General features: G+C 32.0%; 3 protein-coding genes across 3 annotated transcripts; all 3 read right to left on the bottom strand.

Moving 5' to 3' along the window:
* Window positions 1–987: 987 nt before the first annotated feature.
* On the bottom strand, window positions 988–2,081 carry LOC114181536 (heavy metal-associated isoprenylated plant protein 39-like). The gene is made up of 3 exons (XM_028068012.1): window positions 1,952–2,081; window positions 1,767–1,842; window positions 988–1,508 (listed from the first exon to the last, which is right to left on the bottom strand). Exons 1-3 carry the CDS (start codon window positions 1,955–1,957, stop codon window positions 1,222–1,224), a joined length of 369 nt encoding a protein of 122 aa, XP_027923813.1. The 5' UTR covers window positions 1,958–2,081; the 3' UTR covers window positions 988–1,221.
* A 12,691-nt stretch (window positions 2,082–14,772) lies between these two features.
* On the bottom strand, window positions 14,773–15,710 carry LOC114181522 (heavy metal-associated isoprenylated plant protein 39-like). The gene is made up of 3 exons (XM_028067994.1): window positions 15,607–15,710; window positions 15,416–15,491; window positions 14,773–15,305 (listed from the first exon to the last, which is right to left on the bottom strand). Exons 1-3 carry the CDS (start codon window positions 15,610–15,612, stop codon window positions 15,061–15,063), a joined length of 327 nt encoding a protein of 108 aa, XP_027923795.1. The 5' UTR covers window positions 15,613–15,710; the 3' UTR covers window positions 14,773–15,060.
* A 5,221-nt stretch (window positions 15,711–20,931) lies between these two features.
* Window positions 20,932–21,802, bottom strand: LOC114181427 (heavy metal-associated isoprenylated plant protein 39-like). The gene is made up of 3 exons (XM_028067878.1): window positions 21,706–21,802; window positions 21,493–21,568; window positions 20,932–21,395 (listed from the first exon to the last, which is right to left on the bottom strand). The coding sequence occupies exons 1-3, from the start codon at window positions 21,709–21,711 to the stop codon at window positions 21,160–21,162; spliced, it is 318 nt and encodes a 105-aa protein (XP_027923679.1). The 5' UTR covers window positions 21,712–21,802; the 3' UTR covers window positions 20,932–21,159.
* Window positions 21,803–22,040: the final 238 nt, after the last annotated feature.

The following is a 22,040-nucleotide window of genomic DNA, read 5'->3' on the forward strand; positions in this document are numbered from 1 at the left end:
CACTCTTGCTTGAGCGAGACAATGCGTCGCTCAAAACAAGAGCCCTCCGCCTAGGCGAGGTGCTCGAGCAGAACCCGGGCGAGTCTCAGCTACTCTCGCCTAGGCAAGAATGACAGCACTCGCCACTGTTACGTGCATGCAACAAAAACTCATACCTAAAAATAACATACCAGAACACAAACGAGCCAGTTTCATACGACCCAAACATCACTCAAGCATCCAAGGTATTCAATCAGACCAAAAACATGGAGAAATGCCTTAAAATAGTTGAAAGGGGATGAACCCCAAACGCAACAAAAGCACCTAACAAGAGAAAGGGAAAAGAAGGCTACAACATATTCGAGGAGTAACTTACTTGGTAGTAGAACAAGTTGAGCTAGCTCGAGGGTGGAAAGTTCTCTATGCCCTAGGAGAGCTTCTGCTTTCGTAGAGAGAGATAGGAGAGAAACTATTTTTCTGAAAAAGAGTAAAGTGAGATTGTGAGGTGGCTAGGCAGAGTATTGGGGTCCCCCTGGTAGGTTGACCGTGGACCTACGAAAATGCCAGACCCATACAATTAGGAACTGAAAAAATGGCTTACAAAATTAATTTGTATTAATATTTTATTGAATAGTTTGATTTAAATTGTACTTAAAAAATAAATTTTTATCTATGTATATTTTAAAGATTTTATTTTAATTAATTTTATTCAAAATTTTAAGAAAATAAAGGATAAAACATTTGTGGGTATCCATAAATATACTCATAGGTATAAATAAATTATAAATAATTTTATGGATTTTCAACGATTAAAAGAGCAGCGAAGATTTTTGTAATGGAATGAATAATGAATGGACACTACCGTACACAATCGAATCCGTTATCTTTACTCATATAAACTTTTATGGCAATTTATAATAATATTATCAAAGAGGTAAATAAATTTTAATTTACATAAATAGTAATAAATTGATAAGTCATACAAAAATTTAAATTTCTAATGCTAGGAAAAACATCAAGAAGATGATATATTACTCAAATCTTGGAACATAACATATTTTTTGTGGAATACGTTTTACAAAATGACAATTAATCATACACCACACCGCAATTACTCTCTACATAATTATTACCACCTTGTACACACCATAATCTTCGATCTAAGATCATGCAAAATACTAACAAAACCAACAACATCAGTACTTTGTCTTTCTTATCATATTGTCTGATATTATGTTTAGTTTAGCATATGACACAGGTATTAGGATTTTCATCGTAACTTGTGGCATAGTAACTTTGACTGTACTGTGGAGTCATCTGATAATAAATGGGATAGTATGCTTCATTCAGTTTTAGAGGAACAGGTAACTTTGCTGTCTCAACCTTATCTTTCTCATCTTTTGCTGGTCCAACCGAAACTATTTCAGTATGACACAATTTTCTTAGCTTCGACACTGCATTCACGGGATCAATGTCACCCAACAAGATCAATTTCATGTCTTTCACATCAACAGCAACCGATTCAATCCCTGCAGTTAAAATAATTATAAGAACAGTTAGAAGTCTCGCGTGAACTAAAGGTAATGGACAAAAATTTTATTTTACAAGTCGATTTTATATAGTTGAATTATGTTTAAAATAACGATTCAGAAATTATATAGATCGAGTAAAAATTAAAAAGAAGAATGGAAAAGAGTTATGGATGCCACTTTTTCATTAACAAAATACTAACAACTAACATTCATTGATAAAAAAAAAATAGTTTTCTTGGAACAAAATCATTGTACCTGAAAGGCCAGATGCTGTCTGCATAGCCTTTTGCTTGATTCTATCGCCATGCAAGTCCACCTTCAACACTACTTTCTGTCAAAGAACAAATTTCAAAGAGCTATTAAGATCCAATGGTTACTTCAAAGTTTTGAACATGAAAGGAGAAGTATTTGAAGATGCATAAAGAGAGTATATTTCTGACCTTCATTGTTGTTAAAACTTGCTTCTGAGTGCTATAAAGTAAGGCCAAAAGGTTATAGGAGGTGTTTTTTGTTCTGTAAATGAAGTTGTGATGAAAATGGTTGAGAATGAGTGATATTTATAGTAGCATATGGCGAGACCGAGAAACCGAGTGAAGTGGAGTCAACACAGGTCAAATGAAATAGTATAGTCTTTCTTCGAAAGTTTATAGAACAGTTTTGTTGTGTTATCTTTAAATTTGTGTCCTCTTCCTACCCTACAGTACCTTCAAAGAAAGTGCCAAGTCAATGAAATCTTTATATCATATAAAGAGTGTAATAATTGAAGGCCTTTTTTTCATTTTTTCTAGCATATACCGTCGAGAATCTGATAGTACATATGATGCTTAGTGGTTGCAAAACAACAAGATAAACATTAAATGATGATGTGATGATTGCTAAACTTTGGTGTTTACTTCGGTTCCTGCAATGATGTCAACATTGATGTCAACATTTAATGTAGAGTGGAAAAAACAGGTTGATGAAATGAAAGAATAAGCAGTAAAAATGTGTGAAGTAAAAGGAAAAAAAAGTGTTTGAACATAGAGAACACAAATTTCGTAAGTGGGGGACAAAATAAATATTAATTTTTACTTCGAAACAAATATAAACAAACAAACAAATATCAAACTTTACCGTTTTCATTTCTTTAAGATTTCTTTAAGAGAGAACCTTCGAAGTATATACACTACAACAAGAAAATGTTTTATTAACAATTAATTTTAGTGGTTAAAATTTATTAGTCACTATAGTGACCGATTTAAATATCAATTTTTAAAATAAAAAATTATTGGTTACTAAAATAGTCACTATTACAAATAAAAATTATAATTGGTCTTTAAATTGATTTCTGAAATTTAGTTACCAAGATTTTAATTATCACAAAAATTGGTCACCAACCATTAATTATCAAGATTTCTGCTACCAAAAGAATTGTTTTATAAATTAGTCTTTAATTAATTGTTAACTAATTTGACGACCAATTATAATTTTGTATTCATAATAGTGACTATTTTAGTAATTAATAATTTTTTATTTTGTAAATTGATATCTAAATTGATCATTATAACTTACAATTCTTTGTCCCTAAAATTGATTGTTAATGAAGCATTTTCTTGCAGTGATAATTTATAAATATGCATGTAACATTAAGAATTACAATTGAACAAAGCATGATGGGAACTACATCTTCAAAAAAAATTCATTATCATCTTTATTTTTATCTTAATATTTAATGAATATAAATTTTTTGTCTCATTATCGTCACCACTAGGTGTGTTTGTATTTTTTTTCTTAATGTTTTAATATTAATTAATTATTTTTTATAAAAAAAATAAAAATCACAGAAAAAAACATGATATTATCATTCAATATCAAAAGAATATACTATTGTTTATTAAATCTCAAATATATTAAAAAGAAATTATTATTATTATATAAGTTTTAAATTAGAGTAAAGAAATTATTATTATTATATAAGTTTTAAATTAGAGTACCAAATAATAATTGGATAAAAGTGAAAAAGTTATCTAAAATATCACATAATTACACGTACATAAAATTTCATGACAACAAAAATACTTACTAATTTTGCAAATGTTAATGAAACAAAGCTGATAAAGTAAAAAAATATTTTTAAGAAATTATAAAAAAATTAAATGTTAGAAGTGGAATTTAAGCCTAATTCAACCTCATAAAATCGGCTTATAAAGTGAGGTTTACATCCCACTTATTTACTACAAAATTGTCTTGTCTCTAGTCAACGTGGAACTTCCAACACATCCCATCACACCGAGGTATATACATCTCGTGCGTCCACTACTAAAAATTCTCATATTACATGGAATTTTTTTGCAAATTGCAAATTTGTTAAAAAAATTTGCAAGAAAAGACTTTTTTTTGCTATTTTTTCTAAGAATCTTAATTGGTATGTAATTCCTCTGTGGGTAATTATTTCCTTCAAAATTATAAAATTCGCAAATATTTCCTACAAAATTTGTTGTGAAAAGTATTTTATACAAAACATTTTGCAAAAAAATTGACAACAATTTCCTGCAATTTTTTTTTTCATAACAAAATTTATAAGTATTTCCTACACAAAAAAAAATGGCAGAAAATATGAGTTTTTTTAGTAGTGGTGAGTCTAGAAATTGGTTGTCCGTTATCGGCTCGATACTAGGAGGAGTAGGATGTCCAAGAAATCTCGCTAGGATAAATTTTCTAAACAATGACTTTGATACCATGTTAGAAGTGGATTTAAGCCTAACTCAACCCGACAAAACCGGCTTGCATCCCACTTATATATTGTGAATTGACCTTATCTCTGATCGACGTGGAACTTCCAACATTAAACGAAATAATAAATTCAAACTTAAACATAAATTTTTAATCTTTTGAATTTTAATCGATGTTGGATGGTGATAAAGACCATTCACGTAAACAACATTAAATTATTGCATTAGAATAAATGAAACATCTTTATACAATTGCGGTGATAAAATTAAACTTATGAGAATGAGTTACAAAATAAAAATAATTATATAAAAAATCATTAAAATAATATTTTACATGATAAAAATTAACAAATAAAAATATTTAAGAAGTAAAAATGATCAAATGTGTTCCCTAAAAAAATATTTAGTACACTATTGAATAAAAGCACACAAAAAAAACATGTATGATTAGGTGTATAGTAAGATAAAAAATATCTTGAAGATCTAAAAGGATTTTTCATATATCAAACTAGTTAAATAAAATGAGTTGTTTATATTACCTAGTAAACACTACAAGAAAACAATGAATCAGAGTCAACCAAAAGAGGACTCTAAACGTGAAAAATTAATTCTATAACGTCGTCCAAGTGTCCCAACTCAGAGAGATTCAAAACTCATGGAAATTATGAAAAACTAGAGTCAACCATAAATAAACCCTAATAACATTGTGTAAGGCCCAATTTTTCTGCCCTAATATTTTAAGGGCTGCCTTTAATCTAATGGGCCTAAGGGCTGGCCCAAAGGGGAAAATCAGACCCTAATCTGCCCTAACGTTTCCATTTCCCTCACTTTCAGAAACAATCTCTCCTTGCCTCCTTGAGCAGCTACAACTCTCTGCTAGGGTTTAGCCGTCAACCTTCTTCAAGCTAGCTCAAGCCAGGTTTCCACTCCACGTAAGTCATTCCTCAGCTCATGCTTCCCCTTTCTTGGCCTATTTCCGTTTTTACCGTTAGGGTTTCGTAGTAACTCGTTCCTATTCTGTTTTCCCGATTATTTTCGGCTCTTTGGCCCATCCTTAGGACAATTGTGCTCACTGTGTGCGTATCAAAGTATTCTGCTAGCCTATTTTCAGGTAAGGGAAGCTAGACCCTACTGTGTTTCCCGTGAACTCTACTTATTTTACGAGTATTTGATGATTGAATGGACTGTGTGGATATATGAGCAGATGAAAACGCCTGTTTGAATTGTTTGGGTGTGTGTGGTGGCTGTTACTCGAGAGAACAATGGTGAGCACTGGTTTTCTCGCCCAAGCGAGCCTGCCTCGCCTAGGCGAGATTAATAGAGGCTCGCCCAGGTTACTCCACGCGAATGGTCACTCAGGTGTAGGGGTGGCAAAACGGGCCAGCCCGGCCCGTTTTGGCCCGGCCCGTTTTTGGCCCGTTGAAAATGGGCCGGGACGGGCCAGCCCGTTCAGAGAAAAAAGGCCAGAAATAACAGCCCGACCCGTCCCGTTACGGGCTAACGGGCTAACGGGCCAGCCCGTATACCTGTGATTTGAAAAAAAAATGACAATAGCTGTGATATTTTCCCATCTGATCCTTTGCACGCAGTGCCGCCACCACCCAATTCCATGGCAGAATTGAGGAATCAAAAAATATTTGCTACAAACAGAGACCATGGCAATAGCAGAAGAACACAACAATTAGGGCAGAAAGGAGAATCGAAAATTGAAAATCACCATGGCAGTAGTAGAACCAGAAATTAGGGCACAAAATCGAAAATTGAAAATGGGGAACGAACCTGCGTCGTCGTTGATCGTTGTTCCACCGTCGGAGATGATCGCTGCTGGTTCTTCGCGAAGTGGGAGAGCACGATCTTCGCTTTGCTTGTTGGTCGCGTCGGAGTGGTCCAGTGGTGCGAGGTGGTCCACTGGTGCGAGGTCGATCGGTGGTGAGTGCGTGGTGGTGTGCGTCTGGTCACTAATTTGGGGCGCCGTCGCCGTCATCCTCCATGGCTCACGTCGTCGTCGTCGCGGCGCCAGTCAGTGGTGCGAGCTGGATCGGTGGTGAGTGCGTGGTGGTGTGCGTCTGGTCACTCATTTGGGGCGCCGTCGCCGTCATCCTCCATGGTTCACGTCGTCGCCGTCGCCAATCAGTGGTGCGAGACCGATTCGGTGGTGAGTGGCGTTTCTGTGGTGCGAACGCGAAGTGGAGAGTCTGAGTGGAGTGGGTCACTGATTTGGGGGAAAAGAAAAAACCCTACTGATTTTGGGGAAAAGAAAAAACCCTAAGTCATCACACACGGGCCAGCCTGACGGGCCAGCCTTTCATCACACACGGGTTAGCCTTTCATCACACGGGCCAGCCTTTCATCACATACGGGTTACGGGCCAGCCTGCGGCCAGCCCGTCATGCAGCCCGTCATATTTACGGGCCAGATTGGCCGGGTTAGAACGGGCCACGGGCTAAAAATTCTGACCCAACCCGTTCCTTTAATAACGGGCTGACGGGCTGGCCCGTCGGGCTCAGCCCGTATTGCCACCCCTACTCAGGTGACTAGCTCTGTTTTTGAGCGAGCGAGCGTCTCGCTGAGGCGAGGAGAGTCTCGCCTAAGCGAGAATGCGCAGAAGCCACTATACCTGTATGTCGAGCTCTTGCCTAGGTGAAGGGAGCTCGCTTGAGCGAGACCCTTCAGCCTCAGCGAAGAGCTGGGCGAGAGTGCGTTCTGGTTTGGTGTTTTCCCTGTTCTTGGATGTTTGGCTTGTATTTGATTGGATTATTATATAATGGCATGAAGGGAATGAATATGCATGAGTGAGAGGGTGTATGAGTTGTGAATGACGGACTTGAATAATTCTTGGCATGTAATGAACATGAAATGGTTGGTTATGAAAGTGGCATGGTAATGAGATGAGTTGAAATTCTATATTCATGGATGAAGTATGATTAGTTGGTATGGATTTGACCTGGAATATGAAAGATGTTGGTTATAAAGGTTGACATAATATATATACATGCATGATAAATATTACTTGGTTGTTCGAATATGTTTGGTCTGTGGTCAGTGCGTAATTCCTTGAAATCTCTAGGTGAGATTTCAGGGTCGTGCTTCAATGGTCGGGACGTAATTCCATGACCCTTGTTAGTGGGTGTCCATGGTGGTGCCCCATCAATATAGTCTGTAAGGATTCAAGGTAAGGTTGCATCCTAACACTCTAAGGAGTCAATTAGTCTCACTTAAAGCGGACTGACTCTTGCGATGAGAGTAGCAGGAGGCCTGAAACTCATTAAGGGCTAACCTTGTGCGTGGGGGATTGAAACATTGTAACACTTGTAACACTTAGCTCGGTGGTGAGCAGAGATATCCACCACAAGTACAAGCATCCGTTGAATCCGACCAGATTATATGTATCCGGATTAGTCGAGTCGAGTCGAGTCTTAGTGTATTGATTGGAAGGTCATAACATACTTGGATGATGTATGTATATTTGACTGTGAAAGTATACCTGATTGCGTGATAAAACTACTTTTGGCTCTAGCTTACCCTTCTGTTTGTTTGTTGTGTGATCTATATGTGTAGTTCTTCTCTTTTTGCAATGATCATCAACTTGTTGATGTGAGCAGATGCGAGAACTATCCACGATCATCAGGGTGATGGAGGTTCCGCTACTTAGTCGATTGGACTTAGGCTCTGCTCTTTATGTATTTTGCTAGGGTTATGGCCCGTGTATTATATTGATTAGTATTGTGTTTCTGGTTACATTAGACCTTGTAGCTTGTCTTCTTTTGGCATCGTGGTGTGCCTCATGATTTCCTTTTATAACTCTTGGATATATTTAAGGAGTGAGTCTTTACTCTGTATCTTTGCTCGTATTATTATATTGTGTGACGTGTCATTTAAGTAAGTTTATTTATTAAATGAACGTTACACATTAGCCAAGTCCAGTTAAATTTGACTTCTGACATCAAAGCTAACGCTATTCATATATAACTTAATTAAAAATATATTATATTAGGATCGCTTTAATTTAAATAATACAATAAAAATTATTGTCAATGCTAACTTAAAATTATAAATATTAAAATTAGATAATATTAAGATCAACGGACACTTATTTATTTTTAATATTTATTTTAATTATCGTTGATTAAGCCACACTAGTCTAATACTAACACAAATATTTTTACTTATTAAAAAAATTAAAAATAATTAACCCGGGTTTAAAATTTGATTGAACGGATCTATTTGTCAATCCAAATACTTTTAGTTATTAAACAGATAAAGTCATTTTAGAATTAACTTAATAAACTTTATTATTGTAGTAAATATGGAATTAACAACATATATATGTTACAAAATATAAAATTAAATTTAAAATTAAATTTATGATTTTGAAAAATTCTTTATAGTCAACTCCTATAATATCACATGTTATTATTTGAAAGTCATTAATTTGATGTTTGAGTAATGCATCAAATTTGTATCTAAATTTACATAAAATTTTGAAGGGAATACTAGTGAAGCAATGATTTTGTAAAAAGGTAAAATAAAGTAGAACGTTCTTTCGTGATATTAGAAGTTGAAAATCAGAAACCGTGTTGCTTTTATCTACCCTAGAGAGTTCCTTCATGGAAAGTGAACAAAAGAAATGTTACAAAAAGTAATCATTGAAGCTTTTGTTATCTCTTTTTGTTTGAAAAATGATAACACGTTCCTGGTTATATCCAGAAAAAATAAATTATGACGATGAAGTACCAAAATTTGAAGGTAGATAGATAGTATTTGTGCCACATGTTCGTCTTTCATTCACTAGCCATGCATTTCTTCTTTAACTTTCTATTTCACTATTTAAATTTAGGTCATTCACAATACAATATATTTTAATGAGATTTTCTCTACTCATCACCATGAAGCAGCACAATGAGCATGTTTTAAAACAAGTGAATTTTTTTTACTATGGATCATTACGAATTATAGTGAAAAAACCTGAAATAACTGTTAGCTCTTATGATAATTGTCTAAGGTTTTGAATAAGGAAAATGATAGTTTTTTTTAAGAATATCTTGTATTCTTATTACCATAATGCTTATTTGTGGTTTTCTTTTTAATGTTTTTCTTTCTTGTCCTCTACAAATTCGAACCACTGTCCCTGCTGTGTACAACAATGCTGAAAATAATGAAGAAGATATTTCACAAAATTAAAACTAGGAAAAACAAAACAAAACCATGACTAGTGCAATATTTAGGTTTTAGAAGAAGAAAAAAAGAGAAAATAATGACTAAATTAAAGAGTGATCAAAATCGAAGAGAAATAAAAGAGAAAGCTGGGTGTGAAAAAAAGAAGAAAACATCTCAATTTTAATTTATTTTCTATTTTTCTTCTTTCTTAAACAAAAATATATGATCTAACGTTTCTAGGGAGAAGGGAGAATCTATTAATTAAGAAAATAAATAAAAACCAAGTCTAGTTTAATTGTTTAAATTTTGAAAAAAGAGAAAAGAAAAGAAAGAATGAATGACTTAAAAACATCTCTCTGTAAATATCTTCTTCACTATATTTATCTTAGTTTTTGTTTAAAATGTTACAACATAACTTTTAACTCGTTTTCTTTCTTAACCAAACGTTGGCGTTGGATCATAATTTGTTTGCTTATTATAAAAAGGCAAAGATTGATTAATGAAAAAAAGAAAATCATGTATAGGAACATAGTTCCCTCTCACATACATCTCAAACTTGAGAGAGAAAAAAAGAAGAAATATTCGTTGGCATGATAAAAAAAATCAAATTATCCTAGCCTTTTATATTTTCTACTACAAATATTTATGTAATTTTGCATACATAACATCTTTTCTTCCCTTTATCCTTGCACTTTTTACTCGATCAAACAATTTCTAAATGTTTAACTCATTTTCTTTATTATTTACTTTTTTATTTTTCATGCTTTCTCTCTCTTACTTTACATTTTAAAATAAAATCTCTAAGAGTTAATCTATTAATATAGTATATATAATTAATTGATTTTTCATGCTTTCTCTCAGTGTCTCTCTTCTTTCTAAACCAAAGATATGTATTGGATGACCAAAAGTATCTATTTCTAAACCAAAGATAATCAATCATGTACATTGAGGAGTGAAAAATACTTCTCATAAAAAGTAGACAATTCTTCTTTTTACCTTTTGAAAAGTTAGACAAATCCATTTCTAATAATATAATCAATCATTGAAGTGGAAGTTATATTTTACATTATTCTATATACATGGATGAGAATAAGTTGATAAAATATAGATTATTTTCATTTCTAATGGTAATAAGTACTAAAAGAACACTCTCCATTAGAATTTTGGTAGTTATTGCCATGATGAACCCATCAAATTTTGTCATGAATTTTACACAATATATTTCTAATCATACACATAACTATATATATATATATATATATATATATATATATATATATATATATATATATATATATATATATATATATATATATATATATATATATATATATATATATATATATAATATTCTAATACTAAGTTGGTCGAAATATCGGTAGGATCAATCAGTGTATTTTTAAGTATGGTCCGTATTAAAGACTAGACTTCAGTCACAAGATTTTATCATTAAAAGATGTTTCAGATGGTGAAAGAAGTACTTAAACTATCTTTGCGACTCTTAAACGATGTGTAACTATTAAGTGTATCGAAACATAAGCCCTCCAGAAAGTCTAAGAGGAATGAGGGGTTTATTCCCAATTGAGGACTTAAGGGAATTTATGATTTTTTTTCTTTATAGAATCTCGTTTTTGTCTCACGGTGAACATCAATGTTTCAATCTCAAATTCCGTTGAAACATCATTAGGGCCAATTATCATAATACCAAGGTATTGTCAGCTTTTGTAAATTAGAGAATCGTTACAATTTTGTTCTTAAAAATTATTTTGATGGATGAAAAAAAGATTTAAATTATTTTTGGTCTCGACTTTTAAATCATGTAAATCTATTGGATGTACCAAAATATATATACATATATATATATATATATATATATATATATATATATTACTGGGATATATTTTTATGTTTTTGCTGTATCTTTCTCCTTGCCCACTTTTTCTGGTCTGATCGAAACTAATGTGACACCTCTTTGGTAGCTTGACACTCTGTGGACTAACAGATAAGATCAATTTCTTGTCTTTCTGTCGATATAAACAGATTTTTTCTATCTTTTGTTAAAAAAATCAATGAATCCTTGACGCTGTAGATGAGGATTTTCTTTCTTGAAACGAGAGAAGTTGTAGTAGGGTTAAAATTTTGATACCTGAAAGACCAGATACTGTCTTTTTAGCTTTTTTCTTGATTCCATCATCATGCAAGTCACCTTTAATAACACTATTACGTTTGTTACAAAACAAATCAAAGAGCTGTAAGCACATAATAACAAAATACTTAATTAATTTTACCTCCTAAACATAAAATGAAATTGTAGTTAATATACAATTGGAACAAATGGTAAAACCTTCACATTTACTCTTTTCTTCATCCCAAGCAAACAAAAAACAAAACTTCTTTTATCTCTAAATATATATATATATATATATATATATATATTATTTACTTAATTATTAAATTGAATTGAGTTGATGGAACACTAGATCTACAGAGAGAGTTTCATTGGGAGAACAAACACCAATGAGACTTGAGTCCAACTACATAAAGCATTGACACCATTCTTAACCAAAAATCTTAAGGTGACGGATTTATAGATCTTTATTCTTATATAATACTTTACTTTCTCATTTTTAACCAGTGTAAGACTTAGACTCACAATTGAATTTCTAACGTCAAGTTATATATATCTTTTTCTAAACTTTGGAAAATTTTGTTGGATTAGACAATTCATCGCAGAAAGCGCGTGTGAATAAATTTTGAATCCTCTAACAACCCTAAAGTTTCTTCACTCATCTTTCTCAGAAAGTGGAAAATCTTTTAAGCTTCTCATCAGCTTTAGATATGTGAGAAAGAGCATTTGTTTATTTATTCGTAGTCAAAAGGTTTCTTCTTTTTGCGTTTACTCTGCTCATTTTCATTTGTTATAATGCACAAGTGCATAGGATCTGTTTGAGAAAATGATAGTTAATAATGGTGCTTCTTGGTTATATCCCTCAAAGATAAAGTACCAGTTTTTTTTAATGTCTTGCCACTGATTTTCTCTTCATTGCTTGGTTTCTGCTTTTAGTATTCTTTTTTCTTTCACACTTGATGCAGTTGGAAGTAATTTAGTATATAAAATAGACTTTAATTTTATATTTAATTCAACTTCATAAAAAAAAACCAATAAGAGTTCTAAAATGTATAAGTTTTAAATATAATCCAACTTCAGTTTGTAAACTAATACTTCACATCAATTTATCTATTATAAATAGGTAATATTTTTAATAGGAAATAATTATATTGTCAAATTTACGATGCATTATTCTTATGATTCAGCTTTTTCAATTGTCTAGTTCAACCAGACTTCTTCCGCCCATATTGTTCAGAAATTAGAAGACAGATGGAAAATAATTTTTATGGCATCTCAAAATGTTATTAATATTTTTTCTTAAATTTAAAATTAAGATATTATATAAAGATTGTTCAACATTATAAATATATACAGAATTTTCAAAAATATATTTTGTATTAAAAAAACTGTAATAAATGACTACACATTTTTTTTGAAAAATATTATCAATGAATTGTTTGAACAAAAACAAAGGAAATTATAGTAGAACGAAGAATTTTATAGAGATAGTTTTATTTACAGTAACACACATGGGAAACACATCTCAGTCAAACTGAAGTCAACTCAAGCCAAATAATGCATATAATATAGAATGACATTTTATAATTTGTTTAAAATATATTTTATAATTTTAAAATTTTAAAATGATATCGAAAGTTATATAAAAAGTAAAAATTTTAACCAATTGTTAATTGTGAGTTTCTCTTTACATTATATGCACATACATATGAGTTTTTTTCATTCACAAGTTTTAAATTTTTGAAACCCAAATGCTTTTCCATTTTCATCAATATAGTCTAGGCAAGTGTATTATTTAGTTTACATATTTAACCTTCACATGTAGATTAGACAAGTACCATTAATATTTCTCTTATCAATACTTCTATACTTTAGAACTTTTATGGAATACAATAAGGGGTATTTTTTTTTTCAAATTGAGTTTCTGAACATGTTTAACTATAAATTGAAAAACAAAAATGTTTACGGGTTTACTTAAAAGAATTCAAATAGTTCATATATAGTTCTACATAATTCTTAAATTACTCTCAAACTAACAGCAAGAAGTTGGTTTAGGTTAGAGATACTGAATTTAATTATCCTAAAATTTATTTCATATTAAAACCTTTTGATTGATATTTGTTGGGTTGGGGTTTTTTGGAGGATCTTTCTAGTTTAAAGCTTTCAAACACACTAATACTTCTAGAGTCATAGACGTATGCAAAAATATTGTGATGAACTACGTTCAATTTTTGTGTTGTTTTCTTCTTTTTTTCTTTGTTTGTTATTTTGCTTCAAAATATTGATATCGGAGTTAATGATTTGTCTTACTCACTAAAATCTAAATGTTTTAGAAATTCAAGTGAGTATGAGTTTTCTATGGGATAGAAATAAGAAAGTTGAGTATCATAATAAAAGTTCCACAAACTTATTGTTTTAAATTTTTAAGTTGAAGGTGGTTTCAATATCTTATGTGTGGGTTGAGCTCATATGTTATTTGTATTGTATATGCCTGATGATCCTTCCTTGAAAAGATTCATCAGTGATATCATAATTGAAGGTTTGTTTTAGTGGTCAACTCAGACGGATCCCTGTATCAAAGGTCTCCTAAACAGAGGGTCAAGAGTGTCCATGCGTATGGACCCACAAGGAAGATTGTTGAAAATCTAAATGTGATTCTTAATCTTACATTAAGTAAAAATGAGACAATTGAACACATATAAGAATGAAAGACTCATAAATATATTGTCTTAAGATTTTGGATTAAGTATGATATCAATCCCTTATGTGTAAATTGGACTCATGTCGCATTGGTGTTATGTTTCCTCGATGATTCTCACTCGAAAGACCCATCAAGATAAATATAATAATTGTGAGTCCGAGTTTCATATTGAATAGAAATATAAAAGTTAAATAACATATATAAGAAAGAAAAAACAAATAATCTATTTTTTTTAAGTTTTGGATTAAAAGTAGTGTTATAATATTTTATATGAATTCAACTTATATATCATTGTTGTTGAATTTACATGATGAATCTGCCTCAAAATATTCAACAAAATTCTTCTTTTTAAGTGTTATTATCTTTTTGTGTTTTTTCCCTTGATTAGTTTGGTTTGGTGCAAAAGGTATATAATCTCTTTATTCTAATAATAAAAAAAAAAAACCTTTGGAATGAAAAAATGTAAAGAAAGAAAAGATTATGAATTAGAATATTCGACATTAATAATTAATTACCAAGTACCAAAACCTTGTAGGTGATTTTAAATCCAACACAACTAAAATAAGTCTTAAAAAGAAAAGATTTTGTGCTTCAATCTTATTCATGATGAGCAACACATCAAAAATTTGTTACAAAATGACAGAGTCCAATACCACACTAATTACAGTACTACATTTTACACCCTTGGAAACACAATGGTCTTCACTCCACTAGACCACAAAAATTATGAATAAAACCAACAACAACAAAAAAGATCACTCACTTTCCATCGAACTTTCTAATATTCTAAAATTTAATTGCCTACATATATAAATAAGATTCTCTTAAAAACATGTAATGTAATAATTAATTTTAATTATACAGTGGTGGTACCATATGATAAGGATAATAATAGAAGGGATAGTTTTCATAATTAACAGGAACAAGTACTTTTGGTGGATCCACCTTCTCTTTCTCTTTCTCCTCTTTTGCTGGTCCAACTGAAACTAACTCAGTGTGACACCATTTTCTTAGCTTTGACACTGCACTCACTGGATCAATCTCACCCAACAGCACCAATTTCATGTCTTTCAAGTCAACAGAAACTGATTCAATCCCTGCATAATAGTTTAAATCACAGTTAATTTTCTTTTTTAAACATCAACAGAATGTTCTTGAAACACAACTATAATAGTTTTAGTATAGAGTGAAAAAAGTTTATATATACCAGAAAGGCCAGATGCTGTCTTCATAGCTTTTCTCTTGATCTTATCATCATGCAAGTCCATCTTCACCACTACTTTCTGTCACATAACAAACATCAAAGAAGATTAAGACCCAGAAATTACTCTGTCTAAGTAAAAGATGAGGAAATAAAAGAGAAGAAAAAAATTTCATGTATAAGAGTAAAGTTCTAACCTTCATTATTTTCAAAGCTTGCTTGTGATGAGGTTGGTCGAAGGAATGTTAGAAGAGATGGTTTTTATATGGTTTTCAAATTGGAGGAAGTTGTGAGAAATATGTGCAAATGAGGAGTGTTTATATAGTTGGAGACATTGACATAATCAAAGTGGAGTCAAAGTGGAGTCAAAGTCAAGTCAACTCAAGTGAAACCGTGTTTTTTTTAGATAAATATTCCGTAACAACCTTAGAGTTCCGATCCTTCACGGAAAGTGAAGCCATGAAGTATTATAAGAATCATGATTGAATTATTGTATATTATTTTATGTCTGGTTGGTTGGAAAACGATGGAACTTGTTGCTTCGTTGTAATTATGTCTCAAAATTATGATAGCTGCAAGTGGAATCAACATATATAGCATACAGAAGCTTCCTCCTTGTTTGATCAGTTATAAAAGTCTTTTATATATATCATATTAGTTATTCTTTTTTGTTTTTTTCAGATAATATTTCAAATGTGTAAACTATTGCATATTAATGTTTACTAACACAATTATTTTATGCCAACTATAACTAATAATCTCACCCCTTCTTGCTACCATTGTATAAGTATTTGAAAGTGAGAAAACTGATAAATGTTAGACTTGTTACTTTTTCAAACACTTAAAATGCATAAGATAGTAGAAGCTTTTATCATGAGTTAGTATGTTGGAGAAAAAAAAAATGATTTACAAGATTTAGCACAAACAAGCCATCCTATACATGAAATAGGGCTAAACAGTATAAATAGAAACAAATTATATATAATGGCTTGTGCATATTGTTGAGGTAACTTCATTGGAGATGAAGATAAAGAAGGTTGAAAGAGGAAGTATAAGGGAGGCACAAGTTATGAAATGGGTGCATAAATATAACAGTAATGACAGGGTGGAGAAAAATAATAGGATATGGTTAAATTAAAGTTAATGGCTGATAAGAGGGCATGAATAAGGGAGAATTAGGAAGCACACAGGGATTTCTCGAGAATCACTTAATAATATTAAGACATGAATCCAAATTCATATAATAAATTAACAACATAGATTACTCATGTGCGGTTCAACTTTCTTATGTTATATCTGAATTTCATATATACTTAAATTCTTAACACTAAAGAAAATAAAATGCAGGGATATTTATCAAATTTATTTGAGATGGTGTATCGAAATAGTGGAGGTAAACGTATGAATGTAAATGATCCAATGATTTCTGGTTTATTGACTAAAAAATATTATACATAATTTATAATTTAGAATTTAAGATTTAAGATTTAGGGTTCAGAGTTCTTAACAATGAGGTTTAGGATTGGATATAACATCACAAAACCATAAACCATGAAAATAAACACAATGATTTCTGGTTTATTGACTAAAAAATATTATATATAATTTAGAGTTTAGAATTTAAGATTTAAAATTTAGAGTTTGTAACAATGAGGTTTAGGATTGTATATAACATCACAGAACCATAAACCATGAAAATAAACACAAAAAAAACTTAGAAAACCAAAATCTCTGTTTCCAATAACAACTTAACCTAAAAAATATAGAAAACACAACAAAATTCAAATGAAACAAAACTAAAAACGGGTTGGATAAAAACACATATACCTATACACTTCAAACCACACATGCTGTTCTTGTTTGATTTCTACTCGGTTATAGATAAAGGTTATCTATAAATATAACCTTATTTTTATTATACAAAATTTACTCCATCATTTCTCTTTCAAGGTGTTTGTAACACTATGCAACAGCCAGTCTCAATCACAAATAAACTTTCAATGAAACAGTAATTTTAAACAATAAACAAGAATTGGGAACAGAGTTAGGGTAACTCTGAAATTTATTTCTGCAATCAACGTCTCAGAATTCAACAATTCAAAGTATAACCAGCAACACAATGAAATTCAAATGTCTATTAACCGCAAAATTATGATTCGCTCCTCTTCAATGTCATACCTGCATTGAAGCATAGAAGGTTGGTGATTGTGAGTAATAGAGTCACATTGAGAAAGGACATAGGAAGGTTAAGGGAAAGTTTAGAGAGAATAATCAGAGAAGAGGATTTTCATACCGCATAATCCCTTCTACACGTAGTCCTTCCATTTTGTATTCTCTTTCTTGGCTCTGTCACTTTTGCACATGTCCTTCCCCTTTTCATTTGTTGACACGTGGCCATTACGAATAACAACTTCATTCTCTTTATTTCTGCTAGCCTCATTGTATGTTACACAGTATGGTTGCTTCTGCAGATGGATTTGTGACGATAGTCGGAGATAACATGAAAAACGAAAAGAAAAAACGTAAAAAAAGAACACGAAAAACAAAGTATATTTCTTACCTTTTATTTACTTTGCGTAAACGAAGAGATTTGTGAAGGAACCGAAATGTCCTAAACACCAAAATTATAAAACAATAAATGTTCTTCAAAAGGAGCTAGCCAACACCAAATCGAGATCAACTAAGCGTTCCCATCATCCTGATGACACCAGTGATTTTCACATTTGCTCACACCAATTTAATTGATGATCATTGCAAAAAGAAAAATCACACAAGGAAACAAACATAAGCAAAAGGGTAAGCTAGAGTAAAAAGAAATTTTTAACATGTTATAGCAAGCAGATAATTAAAACAGATCATAAACATGCCAAATAATAGGCATACAATCATGTGATAGCAAACAAACAAGACTCTATGACTCAATTATCTGGATACATATAATAAGATCGGATTCATTGGATGTCTGCACTTGTGGTGGGCTTTACTGCTCTGCAGAGCCATTGCCAATGGGTTTCACACTACCATGCACAAGGTTAGCCGTCAATCATCTAGGGTCATTATCCTACCAAAGACTAGGGTCTCCTGCTACTCTCACCACTTGAATCAGTCTGCTCTATGTGAGACTAACTGATTCTTTAGAGTTTCAAGATGTAACCTTACTTGAATCCTTGTCTAATTATATACACTACAACACCACCATGAAATCCCACTAAGAGATTCATGGAATTACATCTAACTCATGCCACATCCATGTTCTCACACCATATTCCACATGTTATCTCATGACATCCAAATCTCATGCCAATACTCAACCAACCAGCCATGATTCATGATTTAATTCATACCAAGCTCATCAATTCCAGTTCATAAAATCTCATAAGACATGCATAGTCATATACCTCATGCATTTACATGATATACATCCAATCACAAATTAAATAGGGGAATTAGAAACAAGTTTGCACCATTCTCACTTAGGCTAGAAGTCTTCACCCAAGCGATAGAGACTCTCTCGCTAAAGCTAGGCATTCTCGCCTGAGCAAGAGCTTCTACAATGGCATAGTGAGCGTTCTGCGAGTTCTCGCCTAAGCGGGACCTTTTCGTCTAAGTGAGATTGCTCTTCGCCCAAAACTGAAGTCCCTCGCCTGAGCGAGATGATTCGTCGCTCAAAACGAAAGTTCTTCGCTTGAGTGAGAGTTCAAGCAGAAACTAGGACGAGCTTCTGTTATTCTCACCTAGGCGAGACAGACTCATTTGGGAGAAAATTCCAGTTCTTGCCACTGTTCACACATGCAAGTCGAAAAAATAGTGCTAAGCAACATCCATTTCAGCCTCATATAAGCACAAACATCAACCAGGCATTTTAAATATGAAACAGACGCAAAAACAAGCAATATACTACAAAAACGTGAAAATCATAGCTTCCCTTACCTTAACCAAAACTACTGTGAAAGGGGTGTAGACACTAACAAAAGGAGCACCACAACTCTAAGAACACCAGAAGACAGAAAAGAAATGGACATCAGCACAAATGTGAGGTTCTAGAAAGAACCCATTACAAAACTAGCGCAAAAGAACTGGAAAAAAAAAGAAAGGTGGAAGTTGAAGCTCAACTCACATGGAGGAAACGTCGTTTGGTCAACTTGGAAAAGGATCCCACAACTGTCCTAGCAGAACTTCTGAAAAGAGAGGAAAGGGTGAGGTGATTCAGCTTTGGGAGACAGAATGAAAGTGAATGGGTAGCTGGGGGTTCTAAAGTTACTAAGGAGGTCAAGCCTAAATTTATAAGACAGAAAGAAATGGGGTCTCACATAATTCACATTTTATTCTAACCTAATTTATACTAGTTATATTTTATTTTAAATTACTTTTATAATAAAAAATAAGATGATAATCTTTCATTTTTATTAATTAAAGCATTTTCTTAATATATCAAACCCCTCACATCATCATTAACTTTCCTATCAAATATCTTTATTTCTCAAAATCTTTGTTTTAATCTAAATAAAATTTTTTTACCCTTCTTTCACATTAAATCACTACTAAAATTTTAAATTTTAACGTCAATTTTACGCGTAAATAAGAGGCGGTTTAAACTCTCATAATTCTATTTTTCCTTCATTATTTAACTAATAGAATTTGGCGTCACAAAAACATTATAACATCAATTTATTTTAACTGTTGGAATAACTACTATCAAAATTATTAATGTCGATTTTAATTGTCATTAATAAATTTTTTTTAAAAAAAGTTATATTTAATATTTAGTGACAATTGTCTCCCTGACTAAAAACATAATTTTTTAGAAAAAAAAAATTGATAAACCTAAAATCTATTTCAATTATCCAAAACAAATTTCAATTAATCTTGTACAGTGTTTCGATGCATCTGACTACTTGTACAGTGTTTCGATGCATGCACCATGAGTCCCAACAACAACTCGTTACCCTACAATTTAATACATACATTATTAATCATTGATATTACAGAGAAAAAAATAAAGAACTTGTTTTTAAATGTCGCATGTTAAACAAAACCTTTATGTTTTCTTCCAATTCTGAGCAATGCAGATTTGCAGATAAACATTCTCCACAGTCATGCATGTGCAAAATGTAAGCCATTCATCATTTTAATTATATACTCATAAAGCATACATAATCTATTTCTCTGCATAATCGAATAATGTTTCTACCAAATCCTTTCTTTATATATGGTTTATATATGGGTAGTCTAACCCAACTAGAAGTTTCATTGCATATAATCAAAGGGTTTTATGCTAACAAATAGATTTCTGGTGTACTAGCAAGGAGTTCTCGATCATTATCCTTAGACAAACGAAAATCAGGAAAATGGCATATGAATAATTCCTAATATTTGTACCATGTAATGATTAAAATAGATTTTATCCATTCTCAATCTTCTCACTCCTCAGATACACTCTGTTCTAAGTTTCGAGGGCTCTGTTATATTTCACATAAACTGAAAAATCGTAGACAATCATAAATTTCCAACAACACAAGAACTATTATGAAGAAAACATTTTCCCCTCAAATCTTATTTATACGAGTTGGCAAAATAATTAAACACAATGGTCCTGAATCTACTAGACCACGAAAAATACAAGTAAAACCAACAAAAACGACGAGGACTCTTCTAAACAGAGACATTCTAACACTCTAAATCGGCTGAAGTAACACAACCACTTTCTACATAGGATTCCTCCGAAACTTGTAACATAGTTAAAAAAAAAATTAAGAATACAATGGTGGTGTGATATGATAAGGATAATAATAAAAGGGGTAGGGTTCATAGACAGGAACAGGTACTTTTGGTGGCTCCACCTTTTCTTTCTCCTCTTTTGCTGGCCCAACAGAAACTAGTTCTGTGTGACACCATTTTCGTAGCTTCGATACTGCACTCACTGGATCAATCTCACCCAATAGCACCAACTTCATGTCTTTCAAGTCAACAGAAATTGAATCAACCCCTGCAAAATAGTTGCAAACACACTTAACTCATCATTGAATTCTTAACAAAACCTAAGCAAAAAAAGAGTGAAAACTTTTACATATATATCTATATACCTGAAATGCCTGATGCTGTCTTCATAGCTTTTCGTTTGATCTTGTCATCGTGTAAGTCCATCTTTAACACCACTTTCTGTCACACAAACAACATTAAAGAGGTGTTATTTAAGACCCAGGAATCACTTTTTTTACATGGAAAACATGAAATTGAAAGGAAATAAAACACAGTATAATAATCTGTGAGAAAGTTCAAGAAAGTAAAGTTCTGACCTTCATTGGTTTTAAAGATTGGTAGTGATGAGAGCTAACTGAGCAAGAACTGCTTGATGAGAATTTCAAAGGTAGGTGAAGAGGTGAAGGTGAATTGGAATATTTATGGCTGAGTTTTTTAGCTATATTTATAGACCAACGATAACGTGTGGGGTCTGGCCAAATCAAGTCAAGTCAACTACTTTATAGTATAATTTTGCAAATAGTTGTATTTATAAAATGTGTTTGCAGATAGAAAAAAAAAAGACTATGTAGTATGGTACGGTCTACAAAACTTTAGTACAAATTTTGTTTGTTATTCACGCCGTGAGAAGAGAACCGTGTCGTCTTTGAAA

This window comes from Vigna unguiculata, chromosome 4, assembly GCF_004118075.2.
Source record: "Vigna unguiculata cultivar IT97K-499-35 chromosome 4, ASM411807v1, whole genome shotgun sequence".
NCBI lineage: Eukaryota > Viridiplantae > Streptophyta > Magnoliopsida > Fabales > Fabaceae > Vigna > Vigna unguiculata.